Consider the following 27,470-nt stretch of genomic DNA (forward strand, 5'->3'; position numbering starts at 1 on the left):
GCCTAGACTGCAAGCTCTTTGCAGTACTAAGTGTCTTTCTGCTCCTATTGCGATGACAGCTAGAGTTTTTTCCAAATGCCAATGCCTTCTCCAAAGGTCTTGCAAGCCATGTATACTTTGCAGTCCCTGAATAGCATCTAGGACACTTCCAGGAGGACAGTAAGCTTCTCTCTCCAACATCTATGCCTCTAATCTCTAGTAAATCTGATGGCAGAAATTGGAAGTTACTGGTTATTGTTGTAGACTCAGATTCATATACACTACATTATTTCAGCTCCATGCCTTATATTTCTAAATAGTTTAATCCCTCAGAAGCACATAAATAATGTGAAACCATAGGCACAGGGACACAGGTAAAATTTTAGACACTTGAAACTAAGTTTTTGAGCACAATTCCACAGCTGCTCCAAAACAACCTTCAGAAAAGTAATCAGGAAGATAATTCTTCCTCACTGAAATTTCCTCTCATGGCAGCAGCCATAGACATGCCATCAAACTGAAAAGGCAGGGGTGGCAACAACTGCCATTTTTATGGACAGCTGAGGGAAGGGGAAAGCTTTATTATGGCTCTGAATTTTATTTTCCTCTTCAGCATTCCCATTGCTAAAACTCTGTACTGCCCTTGACCTGTGTACTTCCCGTACAACATTCTCTGGAATTTTCCTTTTGGGTGGCAGGTAGAATTTTTCATATAGACTTCATGAATAACAATTGACAAAATTCTTCAGAGTAAGATTTTCAGGGCAGAGAACATGGACTCTTGAGTCCTTCTGCTTGACAGTGTTCTTCTCAAAGTCTGTCCAGACACAGTGCCCTGCTTGTGGAGTACTCCAGCTGCTTAACATCTGCTTTTAGAAAAGAGATTTTCTAAGGTGTCATCTTCTTCTGGGAGAAGTTAGATAAAGCTACCATGGGCTGGTAGGATGAAAAATACCTTCAGTAAGATGAAACAGATCTGTACTGAGTCATTATGACACTTAATTTGCCATTCCAGTCTATTACAAATGTTACTGTTCCAAGAACCCCTGCATCATTGCAGACAACAGAAAATCAAAACTAGAAAAGTAAAAGCTGTCAGTAAGAAAGATGCCAAATAACCATCAATAAATTTTAAGTGAAACCATGCAACTTTCTAAAGGAAAGTAGGCAGCAGCTTGGATTCCAGACTAACATTTCCATACAGAAGGGTCCTGAAAACAGGATTTATTAATATACATAAGCTCAAACTAAAGCTGTAGTGGAAAGAAGGCAGGTGAGAGAGAGAAGGTCTCCAGGCATTATATGCAGGAATAGAGATGTTCTCTCATATGAAACAACTATATCATCACTGCTTCTTTTACACAGTTAAGAAGTGTGGGAAAAGGTATCTATATTCTTTCTCCCATCCTTAGAGCAAGCACAATTTGGCATATATGAAAGAAGTCAACACATATTAAAAATGCCATTGTACATTTGTTCTTCACAGAACATGCTTTAGATCCACGTGAAGATCATTATACATTCTAGGTACACACGAACACACATTTATGCATCTCTAAAGATGTGTCACAAGATAATTATGGCTTCTCAGCAATGAACTCACTCACACATGATGGTGACAAATTTTTAAGATTACAGTTGAAAAAAACAACATATTAATAAAAAATAATTCTGTCAAGACTGTCAAACTGTCAAAGACCCAAAATGATACAGAAAAAATAATTAAAATGACATCATAACAAGCATTTTGGTTCAGTGGAAATAATTGCATGACAACCACAAATAAATGTGAAAGGTGATAATTTTTTTTCACTCAGTCACCTAGGCCTCCTCAATGAAATTATACTTTAGAAATGCATTATTTAAACTACACTCAATTGAGTGTCTAAGCCAAATGTTAATTGTCAGCCCCAACATGTCCATAAACACTATTGTAGCACTAAAACTCACTGGGCAGCAAGAAGGGAACAAAAGCTGGTTTTAAGTATGTTCTAACATTTTAATTGTTTCTGTTCTTATGGTCTGCTGAGCTGTTTTGGTTTCTATTCACTGCTGACAGCAATAAAGACTGATACAGGGTTTTAATAAACTAAAAATGGATTCACATCACTTATTGTTCTATAAAGCTGTACACAGCTACTGAAACACTAACTACACCTGAAGATGTTAAAATTTTATTTCCCTTACCTGACATATCTGCTGAGTCTCCTGTAATGGAAAAGCAGCAGAAAAATAATTAGATCAGAAATAAGATAACTGCTAAAGAAAATATATGCCTCATTTAGTGTAATTTCTTAACACACAATCTGATGTCATGTCTTTGCATTGCAGCAGCACCAATACTGCTTTTAGTGTTAAGGATGAGCAATTGCTGATAAAAGGCAGTCACATCAGAAATAAAAATTCACAGAATAAGCACATTTAAATTTCCATTTTGAGTTACAACACAAAAAATAGTTTTGGTATGTGTTGTGTCTCTCTCTGCCAAATTACATTGAAAAAAATCCATATCTTACATGGTTTTGTTACTATAGGGATTGAGCTTAGAAATTTATGATTGCTATTCTGCTAAGTAATGTTTGAGTCTGATCTTGACTATGTTCTATAGGAGCATTAAGAAATCAGGATTATGAAGGTTCAGCTACTGGGAAGTATTAGTGAGACTCTGCAGATCAGCATTACAGTTTAAAAATACTTGCAATGGTATTTCTATAAACATTTGAAGATTGAAATCATCATGATGAAGCTATGTTTGTGTTACTCATATCAGCAGAATAAGTAGCAGCAGTTAAGTATGGCCTTTATGGAGTATGTACTCCTTAACATCTGTTCAGAATCTAAAAATAACTGTTGTTTGGAGGTATTTTCTTGCCAGTTCATTTTTCAGCTTTAACTCTCTCCTCAAACACGTTTTGTTGTTTAATCCTTAAGTGTCACCTTCTCCTGATTTGTATGCCTTATTTCACATTACCAAACAGTTAAAATCATTCTGCTGCTAGTTGCTGCAGAAATGATTACAAAATAAAAAAAAACATTAAGGGTCCTGTGTGTCTTCTTGGGCTAAGAATAACACTGAGGAAAATCCACACAAAGAACAGATTTTCATGTTATGTCTACATTCTTTCCAGGGTTCTATCAGATAGAAAGGTAAATAGGGCCAGGTTAAGAAATACACTGAGAAAAGGTCTGTAATTCCTGTAAGTTTTCTTTGAAATCAGATTACAAAGAAAAAGCTGTTGATTATTTTTTCCATCCAAATAATTTACATTAGTGATTCCTTTAAATTGACATAAGGCAAACTCAAAAATAAATGAAGCAATTTTACCTAAGCAGTTACTACTATCAGTGAGTCAATTCTAACGAGACATGCACCTAAGAATACAAAAAACAGAGGGAGGCAGCTAATACTCTGACAAACTGAACATAATTAGATGAAAAACAAAACAAACCTACAGGTTAAAAAACCAAAATAACTATTCTGGCTAAAATAAACTAAGGGTTGGGTTGTTGGGTTTTTTGTTCTATGCACTAAGGAAAACAATGTGGTTTTGAATCCGCTAAGAGATCTTAGAAGGTATGAAAGCTGCAAGTGGATTATAGGACTGCAAAAATTACACTAACAGAACTTAGGAAGAGCAGTATTAGTTCAGCTATGGAGATGCACAGGGGGATTTTGTTATGTTTGGTTGGTCAGGCTTTTTTAAGCTGGTTAATCCATAGAGCAATTTTAATGTTACTACGAAACACGTATTTCCCTTCTGAATCTAAAACAGCAATGCAACTATGGGTTTGGTTCTGCTTAGAATATTACTATGTATTGTCAAAACACCAAGTAGGCATTACAAATCTGCTTGATGAGATAAAAATCTACATCAAGCCAACACCTATTTTAAGAATTCTGGGTTCAGTCCATACATAAATGAAGGCTAGCTCAGTTAAGCTTCTCTGAAAGGGCTATGACTCCGTGGAAGGCCTAAGACAAGCAGATAGTTAAATAAAATTGGATTAATTTCATGGGGCTTAAGATTTCTTTGTTAATGCTCAAAACAAAAGATAAGTTTCATCTTTCATGCCTCAATGCTTTTTGTTCAGTGTTATTAAATTACACTCAAAGAAACATATATAGAGGACAGGTAACTGAGTAACACTCATACAAACAGAGATAGCGTAATCAACTCTTTTGTGATTTGTTGTGAACTCACAAGACCCTAAATGTATGCTCTTATGTTAATTTCTTTTCACAAATATACAAACATACCTACTTGGCCAGTTGCCACTATGTTGGTAAACTTGGGGTGCTGATTTACAGTGAGGCACAAAATATCATCATTGTGTTCCTGGTAAAAAGACTGAGAGCCTAAACAAAAAAAAAAAAGAGTCCAAGTTTAATTTGCACAAACATAGACATGGCTAATGTTTGAAAACTGTATAGTATTTGTTTGAACAAAGCACTATGATGATGTTTGAACTTAAAACCAGGAAATAAAAACTTCTCAATTTTAACATACAGCACTCAATAACTTCATTCCCTCAAGTTTTCTACATCAAGGTGCCCAAGTTATCACGGAGGGAAAACAAACACTACACTGTGTTACTCTTTTAAAGGTCTAGGTTATTTAAACTAAATTTGCTGTTGACAAGAAAGCTATGTGACACAGAGGACTGAAAAGTAAATTAAATAAAAAATAGTTAGTCTTAGGAAAAAAAAAATTAAACAACTCCCATAATCCCACTTATCAGCTGTTTTAATTTCTATGATCAAATCACCAAGCAATTTTCAGAAAGCTAATATCAAAATAATCAAATCTACTTCCTTCCAAAATTCAGTCACCAGAAACATTTACATTTAGTTTGCTTATGAAGCTATTATGAATCATCTCTACAGAGTGAATTTTGAGGAATAAATAATAATTTTCCCATAAACCATACATTAGTTAATGAACTGCAACTCCATGTGTGAAGAAACATTTTCCCTCCTACCTGTTGCCACATTATACAAGATCCCAACAGATGCAGTGTGATATATTACATCAGCACCATCATTCAAATAGTGCACATTATTTCTGCAGTCCTTGCCTCGGTACCCAAATACCAGCTCCAAAATGAGGTCCTAAAAAATAGGTATTAACTTATATTAGATATTCAAAACCTTAAAGCAATTATGAAATCTACCATATTTTTCCATTATTTTATTTCTCAAGTACATTCTTATGCAGTAATGCAAAAACAGTTTAACAATGTTCCAAACCAACAGAAACTGAGATCCTTCCCTCCTCTGTTAGGTTACTGTGCTGGTTGTTCATACACAGTCACATCAGTTTGGTGGATACTGTACGATATGTGCAATTTAGAATACAGACATGTACAAGTACAGAAAGAGGTACCTAAATAAATTATAGTGAGCCAAGCAGAGCACAGCTCTTTTGATGCAGAATACACTGAGAAACAATGACAAACACTGGTTGGCAATTAAGCTGAATTACAGCCTAAAACTTCTAGAGCACCGATGCCAAAAAGCCATTGATTATGCCTCACAAAACATTTTGCTTTGTATCATTGAAAACATTCCAGCTGATATGAAGAACTGCATTTTTCAAAGTTAGATGACATTTCTACGTTAGATTAACCAAAAGCAAGTATATTTATTTGCACTGGCTACGTAACAAAGAAAAAAGAAACCAAGAAACAACAGCAACCAAAAACTCAGTGCCTGAGCTAAAGGCATCATTAACAGATTTTTAGAAAATCTTTTATTTTCAAACTGTTAACAATGATGAATTTAAAAACACTTTTAAAATAAATGTTAAAAAACTTGGCAGTACAAGTTGCACTTTTTTTGCTACTTACAACTAATTTCCACCTTTAGTACATTTTAAAATACGTGATTATTTAGTGCGTCCATCAATGTGTCAATTTCTGGCCAAAACCCAAACCAGAAAAAAAAAAAGCCCAAGAAAGGAAGAGCAGATCAATGTTTTCCTTACCTCTATGGGTCTCTTTTTTTTCCCAACATTATTTGTCTGCAGTTTCTCCGGCTGTGGCAGTGCCCTACTAACTGGTGGTCTGAAACAAAGAACTGCGAATAAGAGAAGGCTGTCCGTCACCCATTCCATACTAACACAGTAACTTCCAAACTGCTACTCCATATGGAAAACTTACAGCCCTATTTTTGCCTGATACTTGTACTCAACTTGAGAAAAAAAACCCAAAACACTCTGTCAAAGGAAAATAAAGCAACACCTTTGTTTAACATGCTAGGTTTCCTGATGAGTCTTCAACGACTCATGAGGTTAACATAAGAGTTTGGACCACTAATGCAATACTCAGCTTTTTTATGTTACACTATTAAGGTACCCCCATATTCGCTATAGCAACTTATATTGGCTGAACTTTAAGGGCCTACCTAACTAATCTAACTACCTGAGGTAGCCATTTCTGTACCCACATGCCCTAACTTTTCCTGGTTTTAGTAGTTCATCAGGAACTCCAGGTATACCTGCTCATTTACTCATATCAACAGAAACAAGTTCCTGATCAACAACATCTAGTTTGAAGTAAACTATCACCATAGCAGACATAACTTATGTTCCACTGTCCTGAATGCCCCAGACTTGATAAAGAAATGTAAATAGGTATGTTTGATAAGTATCTGTAATGTATTTTCCAGATAGTTAAACAGTGCATGTACAAAGAAACACACATCTAAGTTTTATCAAAATGATGCAGTTCTTATAATGATTTACAATTATTGATTCTATTTATACACTGTATGTGGCCATGAAAACAAACCCACAAATCAGATCCTAGAGGAACAAGTCATTACAAAAAACAACATATAGATTCCATAAAACCCAGATAAAATAAAATCCAGTAAAAAATCCAGTAAAAAAATCCAGTAGGCAGTATCACAAACTAATATTACACGTAAAGTAACAGAGTCAGCTCTCTCTGATATGCTTTTTTCAGTATGAAGTACTTCTAATTCCATATCTGCTCTTAAACAACAACTTTGATGCAAAATAATCATTGTGGCTTTTCTAAGAACAGACTACAATTTCTTTGTACACTGTATATTTTCAACTACATTCAATCAACTACATTCAGCTAGTATCTTTTCAGTTATTTAAATAATACATTTTTTCTGAGCATTTTTCCTGCCTAATATTTCCATAAATTGATGCCATAGTACCAATCAAAAGATCTGTACTGATTACACTGCAAAATAGCACAGCAAGTATAAACTGTGTTCCAAGGTACTTCAGTTACTTCCTCTATGCTTAGAAGCCTGTACAATTATCTAAGGAGCAAAAATGAATTTCAGAAGTAAAACTGATGATGAAAAAATTCTGGTAAAGAAGTCTGTCAGATGTCTGGATCACATAAACATGACCAAGTTTATGAAATCTCACTGTTGTCTTAGGGCCAGAGGGAGGAGGTTTGTCAGCAAAGGCAAAATCTGGGGACATCTCTCAGATACAGCAGTGCAGGTCAGGAAAGGAGTCCAATGTGGACATGGGCAAGAGGTCTCCTTGCTCATACACAAATATTAAAAGACAGCAGTATTTAAATGCATTCTTTCAGTCCTCCTTGAAAAATATCAGGTGTGAATGTAACCTCAGACTTCATTCTGAAAGGTCTTCAGCTACAGACCTTTTTTTTCTCCTGTCTGAGGTCTCCCATTAGAAGGAATCCACTCAAACCCAACAAATTTCTTGAAATGGTCACGCTGACCTCCCAAAATATTAATAAATAAAGCTTTGTTTGGGTTTCAGACTCTGGAGTCTATTTTTCAAAACAAGTATTGCTTGAAACAGAACAAACACTAGGTCTGACAATATCTGAAGTTCAATGGCAAAATTGGAACTAGTTCTCTGCTAAATCACAAGTTACAGTATCATCAGGGTTGGAAGAGACCTCACAGATCATCAAGTCCAACCCTTTTCCACAGAGCTCAAGGCCAGACCATGGCACCAAGTGCCACGTCCAACCTTGCCTTGAAGTGCCCCAGGGACGGCGACTCCACCACCTCCCCGGGCAGCCCATTCCAGTGTCCAATGACTCTCTCAGTGAAGAACTTTCTCCTCACCTCCAGCCTAAATTTCCCCTGGTGCAGCCTGAGGCTGTGTCCTCTTGTTCTGGCGCTGGCCACCTGAGAGAAGAGAGCAACCTCCTCCTGGCCACAACCACCCCTCAGGTAGTTATAGACAGCAATAAGGTCTCCCCTGAGCCTCCTCTTCTCCAGGCTAACCAATCCCAGCTCCCTCAGCCTCTCCTCATAGGGCTGTGCTCAAGGCCTCTCACCAGCCTCATCACCCTTCTCTGGACACGCTCAAGCATCTCAACGTCCCTTCTAAACTGGGGGGCCCAGAACTGAACACAGTACTCAAGGTGTGGTCTAACCAGTGCAGAGTACAGGGGCAGAATGACCTCCCTGCTCCTGCTGGCCACACCATTCCTGATGCAGGCCAGGATGCCACTGGCTCTCTTGGCCACCTGGGCACACTGCTGGCTCATGTTCAGGCGGGTATCAATCAGTACCCCCAGATCCCTCTCTGTCTGGCTGCTATTGATGAATGAACAAAGTTAACAAGCTAAATGAATTGCACACACCCACAACTATGCATATCCTGTTATCTTATAGCTAAGAATTATGGTTATTAAAATATATCTAATACCTGTAAACAGGTTAATGAGATAAAGAGCTGCTATGCATTTTTTTTTCCTGCCTACGGTTCATTACTTCAAACTATAATTAAAATTCCTTAATTGTTTTGATACTTCCATGATTGCCACTCATTCATTAAGTAACTGGGAGCACGTATAAATGCATCAAAAAAACCCAACAAGTTTACACAAAAGTGGTTACTAAAAAAAAAACACCTACATAATGTTGACTTCCCATCTTTTTCTTTTTTTAATTAAGCAACCACAACATGTACCTTTCTCTTCTAAAACATGGAAATCTGGCACAATGATGAAAACTGCAAGAGTGTATACCAGTGAGTCTGTTGGTCCTACTCATTGTTTTCCCTAAGAGAGTGGTGGAAAAAAAAAGAAGACCTTATAATAAGTAGTATCAATGGTCACTAATTTTTCACCGCCATGTTACTTATTCTCTCATCCCATATAAAAGTTATAAAACCAAGCAAGTAGAGTAGGGGGTACTATAGAAAAGTTAAGACTGGCAATCTGTAGGCTGGATGTTAGGAGGAAGTTCTTCCCAGAGAGAGTGATTTGCCAGTGGAATGGGCTGCCCAGGGAGGTGGTGGAGGCACTGTCCCTTGAGGTCTTCAAGAGAAGACTGGCTGAGACACTTAGTGCCATGGTCTAGATGACTGGCTAGGGCTGGGGGATAGGTTAGACTGGATGATCTTGGAGGTCTCTTCCAACCTGGTTGATTCTATGATTCTACAATTCTACTGGCTTGTTGTAGAACTCAGAAAGGCTTCTGGCAACTGTCAATGGCATATTAAAGACTACACAGAAAATCGCAAAGCCACCTTACTGAGCTGTGAAGCAACAACAGCCCACATATGCTTGCCAGCAGAAAAAAAGCCTCCAAACTTTCTCGAAGGAGAAAAGGCTGTGTCCTGCTCTGGCAAAACCGACCCTGAGTTCATTGCAATGCTAGTACCCTGGTTGATTGGTTAGGTTTCAAATTCCTCTCCTGCCAGTGGTCTGTTTTGTCTCGAGGGGTGACTGAAGGGGTCTGCTCTGGGAGGGCTGGACTTCACTTGCCATCGGGCTCTGCTTCTTCGCCTGCTGCTGGTTCTGCATTGCCATCTAGCTAGCCAAGGACACGTGGCTCCCATCATTTACTTTTGGCAGCACACTTGGCTCTCACTACTCTCTTTGCATTGTGGTTGCACTGAGAACACAATCTGGGATTATAATTTCTTAGATTATTACCTCAACGCAGAGTCTAGGATTGATCAGATATTACTTTATGAGTAAAGTAGGACAAGGGAGGTTATTCTGCCCCTGTACTCAGCACTAGTCAGGCCACACCTCAAGTACTGTGCCCAGTTCTGGGCCCCTCAATTCAAGAGAGATGTTGAGGTGCTGGAATGTGTCCAGAGAAAGGCGACAAAGCTGGTGAAAGGCCTGCAACACAAATCCTATGAGGAGAGGCTGAGGGAGCTGGGGGTGTGCAGCCTGGAGAAGAGGAGGCTCAGGAGTGACCTCATTGCTGTCTACAACTACCTGAAGGGACATTGTAGCCAGGTGGGGGGTGGCATCTTCTCCCAGGCAACCAGCAACAGAACAAGAGGACACAGTCTCAAGATGTGCCGGGGAAAGTATAGACTGGATGTCAGGAGGAATTTCTTCAGAGAGTGTGATTGGCATGGGAATGGGTTTCCCAGGGAGGTAGTGGAGGCACTGTCCCTGGAGGTGCTCAAGAAAGGACTGGATGAGGCACTTAGTGCCATGGTCTAGTTGACTGGATAGGGCAGGGTGATAAGTTGGACTGGATGATCTTGGAGGTCGCTTCCAACCTGGTTGATTCTATGATTCTAAATTTGGCTATTAGTTTATTGGGGTCTCTGGTTTTCCCACTAATAGCCCTGCTTGAGGGCAAAGGGAATCTACCTTGTGGCTGGCAGCGGCAATTGCAGCTCCTGACCCTCCAATCTGAATTGTGTGCAGGATATCAATATTTACATTTCTCTCTTCCGTACCTAAATTGCTTTTGAAAAATCCCTGTTGTACATTTTGCATAAATAGATTCCCAACTAGGTATTCAAAACTTTAATAAGCTGTAAATAGTTTATTCTGTTTGTTTATTCATATTGTGCAGACATTTGTGTTAATAAAGTTGGATATTTTCCTATTTCCCCATATTAAATTTATATATTTATAACAATATGCTCCCAGATAGCCTTTCCAGGTGAGATAAAGGCATCCAGATGATGCTTTTCAGATAGCAAGGAAATCTTGAAAAGTAGCCTCCTTTAGATAAGACTACCAGAAAACGACAGCACGTGGAACACAAGTGTCAGATTCTAGATCTAGTAATCTTGCACAAAGTCTCTGTTATTTTGAACAGCAGACTAATGGTGCTCTTAAAAAATAATCCATAAAAAGTAGCAAGAGAGTAAATGAAAACTTTGGATCAAAGACAGGAGACGACAATTCATTACCACCAAAAGCCCCAGCTGACCTAAAGCAAGAAGTCTAAACTGTAGAGATCTGAGTCCAGTTCTGTTAGAATAATCCCTAATAACTGAATCATAAAAAACATTTTATGGCCATCTTGATTTACAGCTTCTAAGAAGAAAGAAGGCTTTTTCAGAAATGCTATAATTTAGGAGGAATAGTGTACATTTTTCACTTGCCAGAGGCTAGACCTGTTTGACTGCTGTTGCAAAGACACATAAAAATAAGAGACCAAAGGATGATTGCATAAGTCAGGGGAGATTAAGAAAATAAAAAAGATACATCTAAAATAGCAGACAAAATCCCTGTAATTATGTGTTAGAAGTAAAGAAATGAAAAGCAGCTTCAACAAGTTTTCACTTGGAAAAGAAAACAAACAAACCTCTCCCACCCCCAAAAAATCCCCACCACAAAAACTCCCAAAACAAAAAGCAATCAACCAAAAATACAAATACAAGCAAACCAACAAAACAAATCACCCCAAAAACCAAAACAAAACAACTCAGCCAAACCCAAACCACCAAACTCAAACCCAGCATGAAATTTAAAGACCATAGGTTATACAGACAACTCTGGAGTAGAAGTAACAGGCAATATTGCTGATGAGCAGGCAGGCAGTACGTGAAGTGTAGGTTCTATCACTGGAGGTCTCTCCTGCTTTACATACGAGCATAGGAGAAGACTGAACAAAACTGACCAATCTTACCTCTTGCTCACTTCCAAATACTTTATACTTTTAATTTCTGATTTATCATGGACAATCCAGCAGTATCAGCATTATTACTGTTCCTCTAGAAACTGATAAAATACAGCATAAATCATAGAATCAACCAGGTTGGAAGAAACTTCCATGATCATCCAGTCCAACCTAGCACCCAGCCCTGTCCCAGCAAATAGACCATGGCACTAAATGCCTCATCCAGTCTTTTCTTGAACACCTCCAGGCACAGCAACTCCACCACCTCCCTGGGCAGCCCATTCCAATGCCAATCACTCTCTCTGGGAAGAACTTCCTCCTAACATCCAGCCTATACCTCCCCTGGCACATCTTGAGACTGTGTCCCCTTGTTCTGTTGCTGGGTGCCTGGGAGAAGAGACTGACCCCCACCTGGCTACAGCCTCCCATCAGGTAGTTGTAGACAGCAATGAGATTACCTCTGAGCCTCCTCTTCTCCAAGCTAAATAAACTTGATAACTAAACTAGATAACTAAATAAACTAAATAAAGCAGGAAAGAATATCTGAAGTTTCATTAAAGCAGTAAATCCTGAAGGGATATGGTTCAGGAACAGAACTGCCTGAAAGCAAAGACTCCTCTGCTGCTTGGCTCTAGAACATGGCATTTTTATAACATTTGCTGTCTGCTAATCCCTTGTGATAGAATGGGAGATGAGGTAAAACAATCTCACAGTATACAACTACTTGAACATATAATTTATACTTAAAGGTTGTACAGATGAACAAAATATAGGTTGATACCTATCCTATTGCCAACCATTAGAGTACATGCACATTATCACACAAATGAGTAAAGTGAATGTAAGTTGGTCAATAAAACTTGACAATTTATACTGAACTATACTACACCACAGGTCACCCAGACAATTTACACAAGTATCCACCCATCTGTGAGGGACTAATTCTATACTGATCCAGAGCAGTGAAACTGGAATGCAAATTACAATCATCTGTGTATTTTTTTCCCAATCAACTTTCAAGATTACAAGTTCTACATTTAAAAGCAGGAATGTTGAAGGACACCAGAACACATTTTCCAAGTGGTTTTGCTTTTTTTTTAAAGGTATGAAAGTTGAAAATACTTCTCATTTGCTATTTAACATGTAGGAAAGTGGCTAATGGCACATACAGCATATTCCTGCATATGTAACTGCCTGCATGCTTTAAAAACTTGTGCAAAAGACGGCAAGGAGAGGATGAGTAACATTTTGGGTGAATGCACTTATGGATGGGGTCAGTATGAACACATGGAAAGAGAGTTTGAGCCATCTATCACAGGGGAAATAAATACTTTAAATACTGGCACTGTATTTTCAACATGAAAATAGAATCAGTAATCAGTTCATGTATTTCAATATTTCTTTTTATAAAACCATAAAAAGGGAATACAAACATTTTGGAGTAGTTTGTGAAACAAATCTCTTTTTTTGTGGTTTTAGACCTAGTCTGACATTGTATTTCACTCCCTAGTTTTAATACTGACACTGAATTTCTAAAGTTATTAACAGAACAAGAGGTGTTCTTCTGTGGTTAATACAAACTGCCATGCATCCTTTTGAGTTCTACGGCACATTATGACAATTACAACATTTATTTCCATTGTAAAAATCTAAGTGTTACTTCGGGCATGATTTTGTAGAGCAAATTGCAAGTGAAGGTTACCATAGTGGTACCTCATCCTTTGGGGGACATGCAAAGAACTTGGTAATTGATTTTGCACTAGCCTTCAGCATGGAGTGACTTTACTGACCTTCCCAAATGCACTGAGCAAGCAAGAAGTACTTGAATTCTAACACTAGGAGTTCTTTCCGTTTTCTCCTGGTTAAGATTTTCCAAGTCAGTTGTGGAATCTTACAGTCTGATTTCCATTAGAAGATAACGAAATCTGGTAGTTGTTAAATACTGCTTCTTGACAATGATAAGTTACAATCATTTTCATGTGTCCTAAGAACAATGCCATTTTGTACACATTAATGTAGATATAGGTAATCTTATACTTAAGTAATTTAGCAACATGCATACCTTGACATGTAAGGTAAGACTGTTCCATCAAATGTAAACCAATTCACAGGCAGGGACCAATGAGGGCAAATTTTGGTATTTTAATAAATATTATTAAAAATTACTATTTGTAAAACAAGCAGGTTTAACAGTCCAAGAGGTTAACTTTATATTGGTGGGCAAATAAATACCTATCTTATCACATGGAACAGAAGTACAATAATACCTATAAATTTGAAATTTATAATACAACAATATTCTGAAGAGTGATAAGTGCATGGTACAGCACCCAACATGATAGGTGGCTTTAAAAAGAAAATAGGAGATGACAGTAAAATACAGACTAGCTAGCAAAATAAAAGCATTACCTGGAACCTCTTTTCAGCAGCAAATGGGAAAGAGAAAAGGATTACTTATACAAGTTTGTCTGAAAGCTAGGTCTCATAGAAATAACTATCATTGACTTTTTCTTTTGTTACCTTCTTCTAACAAAGGGATTATTCGTAACTTCAAAGGTTACTTAAATCTATCATCTGTACAGAAAAATACCATCCAGTTAAATAGGAATTATAAAAGTGTTGAAACAAAAATATAGTATTAGGAATTATTCCTACTGTAAATAGAAGAAGAAAGCAGAGGCAGACCCCAAAAAAACTCTTTAGCATATCAAGTGTTACAGACTTGGCAAATGCAATGCCTGCAATACCCAAAGAAAGGTTGTGCAGGTTTAAATTCCTAAAATGAACTGAGGGATAGAACAGATCTTAAAGACAGATGTTCCAGTTAACTCATAAAAATACCATGTTATTCTAAAACAAAATTATCTCAGCTAGTCAAAATATGCGGTGGACTGAGCACTGCTCATATATACTCCTCCTAATTCAGTTTATGTTGACTGAAAATATTCAGGCATGTGTTTCATAGACTTGTTTGACTGAGTGGGCTTTCTCAGTCATGTAAGATGCATACTCCTGTACTTTGACTAGCATAAAAATCACCAACCAACAGAATATATGGGAATGCACAACATGTTTCCTAATATTTGTATTATTCATGGGCACTTCTCATTAGCAGGTACACTCCCTGTGTTTTATTTTGTTTTTCATTTAAGAACCATCAAGCAATTAATTCCACTATAGCAAAGAGGGCATCAGTCTTTTTCACTTATAGGTGAATCAAACCATATTTTTGTCCCACTTGTTAAAGAAAACTTTCCAGAAAATTAAGAAAACAGTGTCAACAACTTACAAATGGATTCCTCCCCACAATCAAAATAATCTGTTTTACTGAATCTCCTCTATTAAGTTCCAACTGTATTCTGCAATGCAAGACTGATGCACTATTTCTTCATACAGAAAACAGCTAAATCTTCTCTCCCAATAAAATTCAAAAGTATCTTAAGCAGGTTTTGCAATCAATAACATGCAGTTCTTCAATAACTACAGAATTCAAATACCTTCAGATAAACCTAGTACTATGCAGGGGAAATGAGAATTTATTCAAGATTAGAGCACAGTTTTCTCTTAAAGGTTTTCATTAGTCTAATGAACCAAAATGTTCATATAGCCAGAGGAAAAAATTTAGCTTTCATTTGGCAGTTTCAGTTCTTCAATCTCCAATTGAACTTCTTTAGTCTTATGATTTAAGTATGGAAAAGATTTTCCACGTGGACCATATGTGAAGTACTTGATTATTATCTGGCAAATATTTACATATATGGAGATATGATTGGAGTCCTAATTCCTTTTGTCCCTGAAGCTATAAAGCCAGCACCAACATGGTACAGATGTGGTGATATTGCTTATATGGCCACTTCAGGTATCTCTGCAATATGTTCCTTGCACTTTTGATTCCATGTTTGATCTCTACACAAACACTGTGATACAGAAATTAAAAAGAAGTTAGGCAAGCTCACTGACTATAGATACATCAATCAAGCCATTCCTCAGCTACACCAAAGTACTGAGGTAAAGAGGATGAGATTTCTTCACTTCCTCCAAAATACTCTATTTAGCACCCATTCATCTTCACACAAACTGAGAACTAGGCTTATTCTTTGTCCCTTGTTTCTTTTCTATCCTTAGCAAGCTATCACTTAATAGTTAAGAGAGCTTTCATTTCAGTTTCAAAGTATAACCACTTTCTGAAGCAAATTATTAGAACGTGTTTGAATCTGGATTTTGTGTAAATGAACTTACCTCACTACCCCCTGCCTTCATAAGAAGCAAAACGAAAGGGAAACAAAGATAAAAATTAATATCTATGAAAGCACTAAAATAATTACCAATCTCACACAATATTACTTCAACAGAATGGAAGCTAAACTGCATACAGTAACCACATTCTGGTTTCATTTTTCACAAAAAAATATTTTATTTTGATGGTCCCAAACTTTTAAACAATGCAGGCATCAGGATTCTTTCACAAACTTTTATAAACTCTGAATCAGACTGTAGTTGCATTACTACATTTTCTTAATATTTTACTTGAAACTGAAACACCTCACTCTACTTCCAGAAGCAATTATTGAAATACAAGGGGTCTATAATTTCCTTTTCAGAATAAATAATAGAATCTTTCATTAACAAGAGTAAATATCAATCCAGAAGGCTAATATTATGCAGATTATTTCTGATTTCTGCACTGGCTATCTCTAATTAATGAGTAGAAAGACCATATCTCATTTTAAATGCAAGACAGGGAGCCATGGCATTACACACAAGCACCCATTCTCTCCTTCAGCAACGCCATTTGAAAACAAAAGACGACACCAACGCTTCCACAAATGTCAGGTTGCCTTTCTGAACAAAGGTATCACAGATCTGTCAGCTTCAATGCGGAAATGAGGCATGTGCATCATAACACAACTCCTCACGTCCCTGTAGGAAGTTTCTAGTCTGATATTTCATCTTGTGCTAGTTTGAAGCAAGCTAGAATGTTTTGGTAAAAGAAGTAGATAATGGGCAGTGAAATGAAAAACAATTGTGTCTCTTCACTCACAGTCACGCTGAGAGCTCTGGGAAGAAGAAGTAAACATTCTCCATTTTGTCTTTCTTTCTGCCTTTGCCTTCAGACCTAGTCACATCTCATTAACCTTGCTCCCACTAACCTTGCTCCCTAACCTCTTGGCTGCACCTCTCTTCTTCCTGAGAACTGGGGTAAGGTTGAGAGGGCAAGGGGAGGTGTTGGGGTGGTTTGAGAGTCCCTCCTGGGGACTCAGGTTTCTGGGAGGGGAGTTGTGCTTCTGTATTGTTTATCCTTTGTATATTTCTGTTTATAACTGTATATATTGTAAATAGCTGCTTGTATATTTGCTGCTGTAAAATAAATAGCTTCATTTATATTCCCAGAGGCCGTCTGAGTTAGCTGGGGCAATTCCAAAAGTGTGAGGGGGCAGGTAAGAGCCCAAACCTTCACACATCTTTACACCTAATGATACTGTGTTGAGTTTTCCTCACTTCCCTATTTAATTCTAGCATTCCTCAATTGCTACTGTGTTCACGTTAGGAATCTCCCTTTCCTTTTCCTTCGCATACACTGTCCAACACTGACAAGAGCGAACAACTTTCAGAGTCCTGTGCTTCATTGTGGATGCAACAAGAAATTATGTTCTATTGGTCATAAATTCTTTCTCATTTCACATCTGCTTTACCTGATGGTCTTACTCTACTCTCTCCCCACTGACTTTTCTTCGAAAGCATACAGTAGTGAACCAAGAAATACAACTAACACTGCAAAGCAATCAATTTTCTAAGACTCATCAGTAGAAACTGCACAACCACATGGACAGAATTTTTCAACTAAAGGTGGTAATTATCTGGAAATAGTGCAAGAAGCAGTTAGAGATACCACTCAGTACTTAAATTCTAAAAAGGACATAAAATCAAGCATCAGCAAAGAACATCCTCAACAACACATATACATAATTTGTACTCATTTGCACTCCCTGAAAAAAGGATACTGTCAAGTCCTTAAGCAAAACTTTTCCTAACCATTTTCCTTCTCTTTTTTATACACACCTTTTTACAATGCATATATCATTCAAATGATTTACTATTACTCATCTTTCCAAATTGTTTTCTTGGCTAGAATTGTAATTTAGCAATTACCTTTCATCTAAGGTTGGCTCCTTTTGTTGTAGATGAGGCTTAATTCCAAACATTGGTCTAATGTTCGTTGATAAGGCTTTGATGGTGTAATTAATTTCATTTTCCCTTGTCACATCACTGTCATAACCTAGTGAAATCAGAGCAAACAGTATCAAAACAAAGTAAGATATCAGGCAAAAATAATTAAATCATAATTTGTGTGGGTTTCAAAGACATACTGGACTAGAAGAACAATTAGTCGATGTATGATTACTAATATAACTACATAAGAAGAGGAAATCAGCTGGAAATCCTGAACACTCTTAATAAAGGACACTTCATGAAAAGCAGAAAGATAGTGCATAAAAATTCTTTTCCAATGAATGCTGGAATATTCCTCTAATATTTGGAGTGTCTCTTTGTTCTCTGAGCAGATTCCAATGAAAACTGATGTTAATTTATTACACAGAATTATTTTATAAGTAGCAGTGGTAATTTAAAAATGCTTGAAAACTGGGGAATTGACAAGGAGGAAAAATTGCACTTAGGAGCAGAAAGAACAAAATTTGGTGGCTCATTAACCCTTGGAACTGTAACATGAGAAGGAAAATAATATGTATGGTGAAACCAACATAATTTTATTGTACAAAATGTAAATAGTACTTTGTAACTATTGATATTATGTTCTTGCAATACATTGTTCCATATATGAACATCAGTCTGCCTTAGTCTACTATCCTTTCAAGTTAGCTGTAACATCAAGATAACTAAGATCTCACTTTATATGGATTTCAACACAATTACAAGGAGAGGTTGAGGGAGCTAGGATTGTTTAGCCTGGAGAAGAGGAGGCTCAGGGGTGACCTTATTGCTGTCTACAACTACCTGAAGGGTGGTTGTGGCCAGGAGGAGGTTGCTCTCTTCTCTCAGGTGGCCAGCACCAGAATGAGAGGACACAGCCTCAGGCTACACCAGGGGAAATTTAGGCTGGAGGTGAGGAGAAAGTTCTTCACTGAGAGAGTCATTGGACACTGGAATGGGCTGCCCGGGGAGGTGGTGGAGTCGCCGTCCCTGGGGCAGTTCAAGGCAAGGTTGGACGTGGCACTTGGTGCCATGGTCTAGCCTTGAGCTCTGTGGTAAAGGGTTGGACTTGATGATCTGTGAGGTCTCTTCCAACCTTGGTGATACTGTGATACTGTGATAATCAGTGTCCAAATCTAAACTGTGATTGATGTGCTTTTCTACATAGATTTTTCCATTGAAAGAATGTTAAGTCTCTTTGTATACTCTGACTCAAAAGCAGCGTGTCAAGCAGTCCATTACCATTTTCTTCACAAGAGTTTATCAGCCCTTTCCCCAAACGAAAATTGTACTTAATTTTTTGGAAGCTTTTGCACTGTTTAAGATTTAACCAATTATATGCAACACTTGTTTGTTTCTGAATTAGCAGTTTTCCATTGGTAAAGTCTCCTGGAGATAGCATAACCCAGCTAGTTTTATCAGTTCTTACTAACCACCATCTTCTTCGGAATCTAGATCAGACTCTTCACTGTCACACTGCCTGCTATCCCGATGTCCTTCCATTTCGTAAGTCCACAGCATTAAAGAGGTGTCTGCTCCTCCAACAGTGACCAATAAGCTGTCATCATAGGTCCAACGGACATTAGTTACATGGGTGCTGTGAGCAACATACCTCTTAAATTTTCCAAACTTTCCCTAAGAAGGCAGAAGAAAAAGCACAGATTGAATCCAACCACTATGCTAGATAAAACTGAAATGAGTTGCCAGTGCACAACACATTCTTAATTTCTTTCCAGTTTATACTTCAGTTGGTTTCTATTTGCATGTATTATATGATTTTCTAAGTCCTCCTACAGCAACTTCATGCTATAGAAATGCAGAAATGCTAACCTTATTTCTATATTTACTTACTAAGCATTGTCCTGATAACAAACACACTGAAGGTATTAATGCCCAAGATATTATCAGACAGTCCCTGACACACTCTCAGTCTTCCAGTTTCTCTTATGCATTTGGCACTGTCAATGATAGAGCACTACATGAGATGACTTCTTAGCTTGACCCAGAATGGTCATTCTTACTAACTGAAAGTTCAGTTGCAAATCGTAGTGTAATACTGAATGCCTTCTTTGATCATTAGGGCAAAAGTATAAAAGCACTATTTCTGAGTGATATTTTTTTGCAGTTTTGAAAAGGCAGCTTTATCAATCTTCTACGTGAACAGCTGAAAACTACTTACTTTAGCAGGGTATCGAAAGAGCTTCACAAATCCAAAATCATCTCCTGTGGCTAACACTTTACTATCACTAGTGAGGCATGAAGCAGTTACATCTGTGACTTCACCAATTATTGGCCAGATTCCTTCACAGCAAGAGCCCAAAACACTTGTCCATGATGCCCAGCCAATCTTTTCTACCTACAGAAACAACTTGTTTGAGACAGAGAACGCTTCTTCTCAGGTGGTTTTCTTCCATACCTGATTTCAAGCACTGAAAAATACATCACATCTAAAATACTTTAACATAATATCCACTTATTTTCTAACTATTAATGATTTCACTTGAGATCCTTCATTTTACCTCTATTCATTTCCAGTTCCAAAACATCTACAAGTATTTGACAAATTCTGCCCTTCCCAGGGTACAGAAAACAAACTACATTTTTCAGCACTACCCTCAAATCTCATAAAAAACACCATTTGAAAACTATTCCATTTCACTCTCCTATGACAATGCTCTATGACTGAGAAAACAAATCAATGTTACAGCTAAAACATTATGCATTTCCCTATATTACATATATTATACTGTATTGTTATGTGAAGACAGACAGTAAGGTTAGGGCTCAGTAATGTACAATAGGTTTTCAAGTCCATTTAGGTACCAAAAGTGGCATATAGAAGTCCAGTGAGATCTTCATGAGCGCACAGGTCAACCGAACATCCATTTCTTAACAGAAGAGACAAATCTGATAGCCCTTATATATTTTATAATTCTGATTACATTACTTAATTGAATAGGCTGCAAAAAAGCATAAAGGACAGCAAATGCCTAAACAGAAGGTATTTTTGACAGGCCAGTTTAAATTACAGTTTTATACATCGTTCTCCCTTGTGCAGTATAGATGGCTATATTATCAGTCTAATTGGTAGCAACTTAAGAAGGAAGTCTATTTCCTCACCTCCAAACTAGGAATTGTCTGTTTTTTCCCACGAGGAGCTTCAAAAAACAATTGCTCTTTAGCACCAGTATTGACTTGCAAGAGCTTCCCTATAAAATATATTACATATTAAGATTATACTGAATATTCCACTTTACAAAAACTGAAACAGGAAAAAAGGCTATTTTGACAGTTTTGTTGCTCACAAATTGTTTCTTTCCATGTCAAAAGGTTGCATACATAAACAGCAGATCTGGAAGTCTGGGCTCCTGAAGATATAGGTTCTTTTGACTCTAAATTAGCAATCCTTCCTCTTCTCTTTGAAAACTGTAATAATGCATCACTTCTCTCCTGTCTATGGCTATCTCACCAGATGGTAGACAAAATGTACTAATTCAGAGCTTGTTTGCAAGAACTGATTTGCCTGACCAATATGCAATCTGCTCTTAGGACTAAGATGCACATACACTGCCTGGCCAATGGCTGATTACAAGCACGTGACTTCTGATTACCTTTACATTGAGTGCATCATCAGTAAGTTTGCAGATGACACCAAGCTAGGAGCAGGAATTGATCTGTCAGAGGGTAGGAGAGCCCTGCAGAGGGACCTTGACAGGCTGGATGAGTGGGCAGAGACCAATGGGATGAGATTTAACAAGGCTCAGTGCAGGGTTCTACACTTTGGCCACAACAACCCCAAACAGTGCTACAGGCTGGGGACAGAGTGGATGGATAGTACCGAGGAAGAAAGGGATCTGGGGGTACTGGTAGATAGTAGGCTGAAGATGAGCCAGCAGTGTGCCCAGGTGGCCAAGAGAGCCAATGGCATCCTGGCTTATGTCAGGAACAGTGTGGCCAGTAGGACAAGGGAGGTTATTCTGCCCCTGTACTCAACACTGTTCAGGCCACACCTTGAGTACTGTGTCCAGTTCTGGGCTCCTCAATTCAAGAGAGATGTTGAGGTACTTGAATGTGTCCAGAGAAGGGTGACAAAGCTGGTGAGGGGCCTGGAACACAGTCCTATGGGGAGAGGCTGAGGGAGCTGGGGTTGTGCAGCCTGGAGAAGAGAAGGCTCAGGGGTGACCTCATTGCTGTCTACAACTACCTGATGGGAGGCTGTAGCCAGGTGGGGGTTGGTCTCTTCTCCCAGGCAACCAGCAACAGAACAAGGGGACACAGTCTCAAGTTGTGCCAGGGGAGGTATAGGCTGGATGTCAGAAGGAAGTTCTTCCCAGAGAGAGTGATTTTGCCATTGGAATGGGCTGCCCAGGGAGGTGGTGGAGGCACCGTCCCTGGAGGTGTTCAAGAAAAGACTGGATGAGGCACTTAGTGCCATGGTCTAGTTGACTGGATAGGGCTGGGTGTTAGGTTGGACTGGATGATCATGGAAGTTTCTTCCAACCTGCTTGATTCTATGATTCTTTTCTAGGGAAACTCTCATTAATGTTTCTGTCCTCTTCCTGTTTTCCAAATTCTTAGAGGGAGTTAACATACAATACTCTCTCAAATTAAACTACTTTAAAGGTGACTGCGTAGATGCAGGAACTAATAGACTGCATAACTACACTGTCTTGTGTTTGTATGAAAGAGGACTAACATTAGTACTTCAATGAATCGTGTATTAAGACCCAACAAGGCAGAAAATCAGTCTTTTTGCTATTTTTGACAACAAGGATACAAATTCCTGAGCTACAGATGCAAATGTATTATGCAGTACATTATTCAAGGAGTTAAACAATAAACACAGACGATGTAAAAAACAAACCAAAACGAACACAAACAAATCAATCTACAGACACTTCTATTTTACTTCAAATTGCACAACTTCTTAGAATCATAGAATCAACCAGGTTGGAAGAGACCTCCAAGATCATCCAGTCCAACCTAGCATCCAGCCCTATCCAGCCAACTAGACCATGGCACTGAGTGCCTCATCCAGTCTTTTCTTGAACACCTCCAGGGACGGTGCCTCCACCACCTCCCTGGGCAGCCCATTCCAATGGGAAATCACTCTCTCTGGGAAGAACTTCCTCCTAACATCCAGCCTACACCTATCCAGGCACAACTTGAGACTGTGTCCCCTTGTTCTATTGCTGGCTGCCTGGGAGAAGAGGCCACCCCCCACCTGGCTACAATGTCCCTTCAGGTAGTTGTAGACAACAATGAGGTCTGCCCTGAGCCTCCTCTTCTCCAGGCTACACACCCCCAGCTCCCTCAGCCTCTCCTCATAGGGTTTGTGTTCCAGGTCCTTCCCCAGCTTTGTTGTCCTTCTCTGGACACATTCCAGCACCTCAACATCTCTCTTGAATTGAGTGGCCCAGAACTGGACACAGTACTCAAGGTGTGGCCTGACCAATGGTTTTATATTTATTCAGATGCTGCGAACATATTAATAAACTGAAGAAACAAATCTGTCAGTGATATCACAAATTCATTCTGTAGATGTACTGTATTTAGTCTACAATGCAATCAGTGCAGATTTTTAGAATGAATGCTACTTACCTCTTATGTCCCAGTCCATGTGGGTGATATAGCTGGAGGCTCCCTTGCAGATTCCTACTCGTTTACTGCTCATTACATTGTAAATATCTACGAAGTTATCACAGGATGCAACAGCTAAGTACTTGCCAGCTCCTAAAACATATTTGTAGAAATGCAAGACATTAAAAAGAAAAATAGTATTCTGTGTATTACAAGCAAGCACATTCTGGAATTTAGCTATATGCCACTCAAGATTTCTTTGAAATTAGCTTGCTAATTAATACACAGTCCCAAACAGATTAATGTTCATATCACATAATCAAAACCAGTATAAAATATACAATCACTACATCAACACAAAACTATTTGATGACATTTTAGACATCTATTGCAACCAGAGCATGGTAAGGCTTAGGTAATCAGGTGGTAACACTGCTTTAGAATTTGTACTAGTAATTTCCAGAAAATTTCTCCTACAGGAGAGTACTTCACTGAAGTGGTATTATGAGATCAAGACATACACTTGAGTTCCTAACTAAGAGCTGTAGTACTGGAAAAAAGAATGGCCTTACTGGGAGTGCTAAGCACTGTAGAGGGATAAAGAAGAAATAAGACACCAAAACTTTCTGGACAAATCAGTTCCAAAAACTTTCATAAGCCAACATCTGGGATGTAATGCTTCGAAGAGCCTGGCATTTTAAAGCTGCAGATCAGATCTTGGTCTTTGGTGAAATGGCTCTGCCTGCAGCACAAAATTTCCAAATCACTAGTATTTTTGGGTGCATGTACGTTCTCTTTCTCTGTTTCTCCTGTCCCAGGATTTTCCAAAAAGCTATGCAGAAGCTGTTTGCCAGCATATAGTTTTCACAATTGGTGAAAACCAAGGCATATGTGAAGAACATCTCTACTGACATGCGTGGACATATGTTTCATTGCCTGTCCTCAGCTTGTATATGCTGAGGTGAAATTTCTTCTGTATGGACAGTCCCAGGAAGACACTGCAAATACTCCAGAGTGTCAAAACTTTACAGGCATGTTTACTGGTCCACACCAGGACACAGAAATCAATCTCAATATGTGCAGATGCAGAGAGGATCTTTGGGATTTTATCTTGTTGTGCAAATTGTAAGTGGCATTAAAGCGTTGCTAATAGTGTGAGCTGCTTGGTTTCAAGGTACTGCCCATAGCTGAGACAGAGGATCTGACTGCACACTCAGTTCCTTCCATCACTGTGAAAGAAGTTACTCTTGGAAATTTAAGTCAAGAAATTAGAGGAGAACATTTCTTCTGTGCTGGCAGTTCTAGTTCAGAGATATAGAGATGAAAGGATTAAAGTCTTACACTTCCATGCAGGTCTATTTTTCAGCAGTGAATGCTATTCTGGAGAGGAAGTACTGATTTTTCTCCTTTCCACCTTGAATGCTATCATTTCTTCAGTTAGTGTGTAATGAACCATAGATAAAGCTATTTTTACTTACTCTCCCCTTCCACTCTAAATGAGAGCCAGACAGGGATGTAGGGTCTTTGCTCAAACGACTTTTACATGGTGCTTGCCATATCCAGAATCTCAGATTTTAAAACTAATTCAGATGTGAAGGCTCTCACGATGGCAGATCAACAAGTCTCTGGTCCAAGGCTGGGCATGTGGTCAACAGGTCCCAGCAGTGCTGGCACTAGGCTTTACCAGTGCTGAGTCTGTGTCCCTACCAGTGAGCCGTGTATCCACAGGTTGCATGGAATCTCATGTTATTCCTCTACTCCATGGGCACCTCGAACCCAGACCAAGCTGGTCCAAGGCTGCATCTGATAAAATCTGTGTCCTGGAACAGACTCCTCAGAGAAATGGTCTCAGCCTGTCAGACTTTAAGGAGTGCCTGGACAACAGTCTTAATCATATGGTTCAGTTTTAGGTAGTCATGTGAGGAGAAGGGAGTTGGGACTCATGATCCTTATGGGTACCTTCCAATATGGGATATTCTACCAGTCTATCATTTGTGTACATGCGAAAGAGTACTATAAATCACTATGTCTTTTATCTTTTAAAGGTTACAAAGCTTGTTTGGACAATCATAATATAAAAATCTTCACTTTAAAAACACTTACCAGGAGAAAATCTTATCTCTGAAATAACATCTTTCCTGTGCTGGAAAGAGACTAGATCCTCCAGGGTATCTGCATTAACTATCAAAAAACTTCCATCGTTGAGACCAACGGCCAATGCTTTTCCATCAGGAGAAAAGCAGCAACATCTACCTCCTATGAAGGATACAGAAATGGCATTCAGATATATTTACAGTGCATAATCACAGAATGTTAAGGGTCGGAATGGACCTTGGCTGGATTGGACCATCTAGTCCAATCTCTCTGCCAGAGCAGGATCACCTATACCAGAGCACACAGGAACACATTCAGGTGGGTCTTGAATATCTCCAGAGAGGTAGACTCCACAACCCCCACAGGCAGCCCTCATTTAACTTTACTTTTCCAACAGTAAAGGAAAGCCATTCTCCTAGTATAGTCTAATTAATTTTCTTAGATGCTACCAAGAAAATTTCCAAGCTCTACATCTGTGATAGAACACAGAATTTATTGGCAAACTAACAGGTACACAGCCCCAGAATTTTAATTATATACTTGTATATTATTTGACATGTGTTCTATATTAGTAATACAGATTAATCACTATAGTCTTCAGATTTTTCATTTGCTCTGGTAAAGAGAAAGCAGCTGAAAAAAGACCTAGACCCACAGAATCCAGCTGTTGGCTACCATCACTACATTCTATAACATTTTTAATAAAAATGACAAGTTTCTTTTGAAAAAAAATAATTTCCAATCTAAATTTATTTGTGGTCAGATTATACAGATTTGTTTCCATGCCAGAGCTTTCCATTAGCACAAATATTTTCCACACTATTTCTTCTTCTGACTAACTTGCAGACAGTGTTTCTTCATTTAGCTGACTTCATCACAAACCCTCTCATTAACGATACCCTAATGCATCCTTCTCCATGCTCAACTTTCAGTTTCATTTCTTTCAGATGAACAAAGATGAGAACTGTACACCAAAAATATTCTAATTAGTCTCTTGTAAGTTACACAAATACTTCAGTAAGTACTGTGGAAAGTACACTGTCACACAAAATTGTCATCCTGCAATCAATTGGAACATCCTGAGACTTCTGCTGCTCAGTTACTCCTCAGCTACACATTTTGATTACAGTAACTGAGTCTTGCCATTTTTAATTATCAAATACTATTTCCAGAGTATCCAGAGTACCTTTATGTACAGCACACAGGTGATTTGTAAGATCAGAGCACCTCAAAATGTGCCTCATGAAAAAATTAATCCATTGCAGTATTTTTCTGCCAGAACTAATCATTAAAACATTATGAAATATCATCTTTAAAACTTGAGCAGACTTCATCAGCTTGAAACCTTAATGTTTATTCACTACCTGTGTCAGCTCATGACTCCTTATGATTACTTTCCTTATATTTAACTTTATTAACCAAAATCACCTTCAACTAAGCTACCTAAAAGTTTACAATCAAAATACTTTACTAAACACCAAGCAAATAAAGTCTTCACCTAGCAAAGGAGAAATATATATATATATATATGAACATATATGTATCTCTCTCTATCTATATATATATATCTATCATTGTTAAGGCCACTCTGGTCTAATCACAAAGTAAGTCTCCTGATAGGATGAGACTTACAACTGATTTTGCCATCTGTCAAAACAGAATTCACTTATATGTATAAAACAAGTAAGAATTTTATGACTGTTGTCTTCCCTTGACACACCAGATTCTTCTAAAATTCACACAGAAATTCAAC

At 38.3% G+C, this 27,470-nt stretch overlaps 1 protein-coding gene across 8 annotated transcripts in view; it reads right to left on the reverse strand.

The window, feature by feature from the left end:
- Positions 1-27,470, reverse strand: part of EML5 (EMAP like 5) — a 107,440-nt gene that overhangs the window by 16,321 nt on the left and 63,649 nt on the right. For 3 of the 8 annotated variants that reach the window (XM_064151335.1, XM_064151350.1, XM_064151357.1), the window contains 10 exons: positions 25,727-25,879; positions 23,645-23,776; positions 21,164-21,252; positions 20,223-20,399; positions 19,477-19,678; positions 17,984-18,110; positions 5,964-6,042; positions 4,960-5,089; positions 4,238-4,336; positions 2,167-2,187 (listed from right to left, as the gene is read on the reverse strand). In XM_064151335.1, coding sequence (XP_064007405.1) covers positions 2,167-2,187; positions 4,238-4,336; positions 4,960-5,089; positions 5,964-6,042; positions 17,984-18,110; positions 19,477-19,678; positions 20,223-20,399; positions 21,164-21,252; positions 23,645-23,776; positions 25,727-25,879 — 1,209 coding nt within the window. Of the gene's footprint in view, positions 1-2,166; positions 2,188-4,237; positions 4,337-4,959; positions 5,090-5,963; positions 6,043-14,242; positions 14,252-16,032; positions 16,088-17,983; positions 18,111-19,476; positions 19,679-20,222; positions 20,400-21,163; positions 21,253-23,644; positions 23,777-25,726; positions 25,880-27,470 lie in introns of those variants that run through there. The other 5 variants (XM_064151393.1, XM_064151366.1, XM_064151340.1 and 2 more) reach the window with 5 other exon arrangements.

This window comes from Pogoniulus pusillus, chromosome 1 (genome assembly GCF_015220805.1).
Source record: "Pogoniulus pusillus isolate bPogPus1 chromosome 1, bPogPus1.pri, whole genome shotgun sequence".
Lineage (NCBI taxonomy): Eukaryota > Metazoa > Chordata > Aves > Piciformes > Lybiidae > Pogoniulus > Pogoniulus pusillus.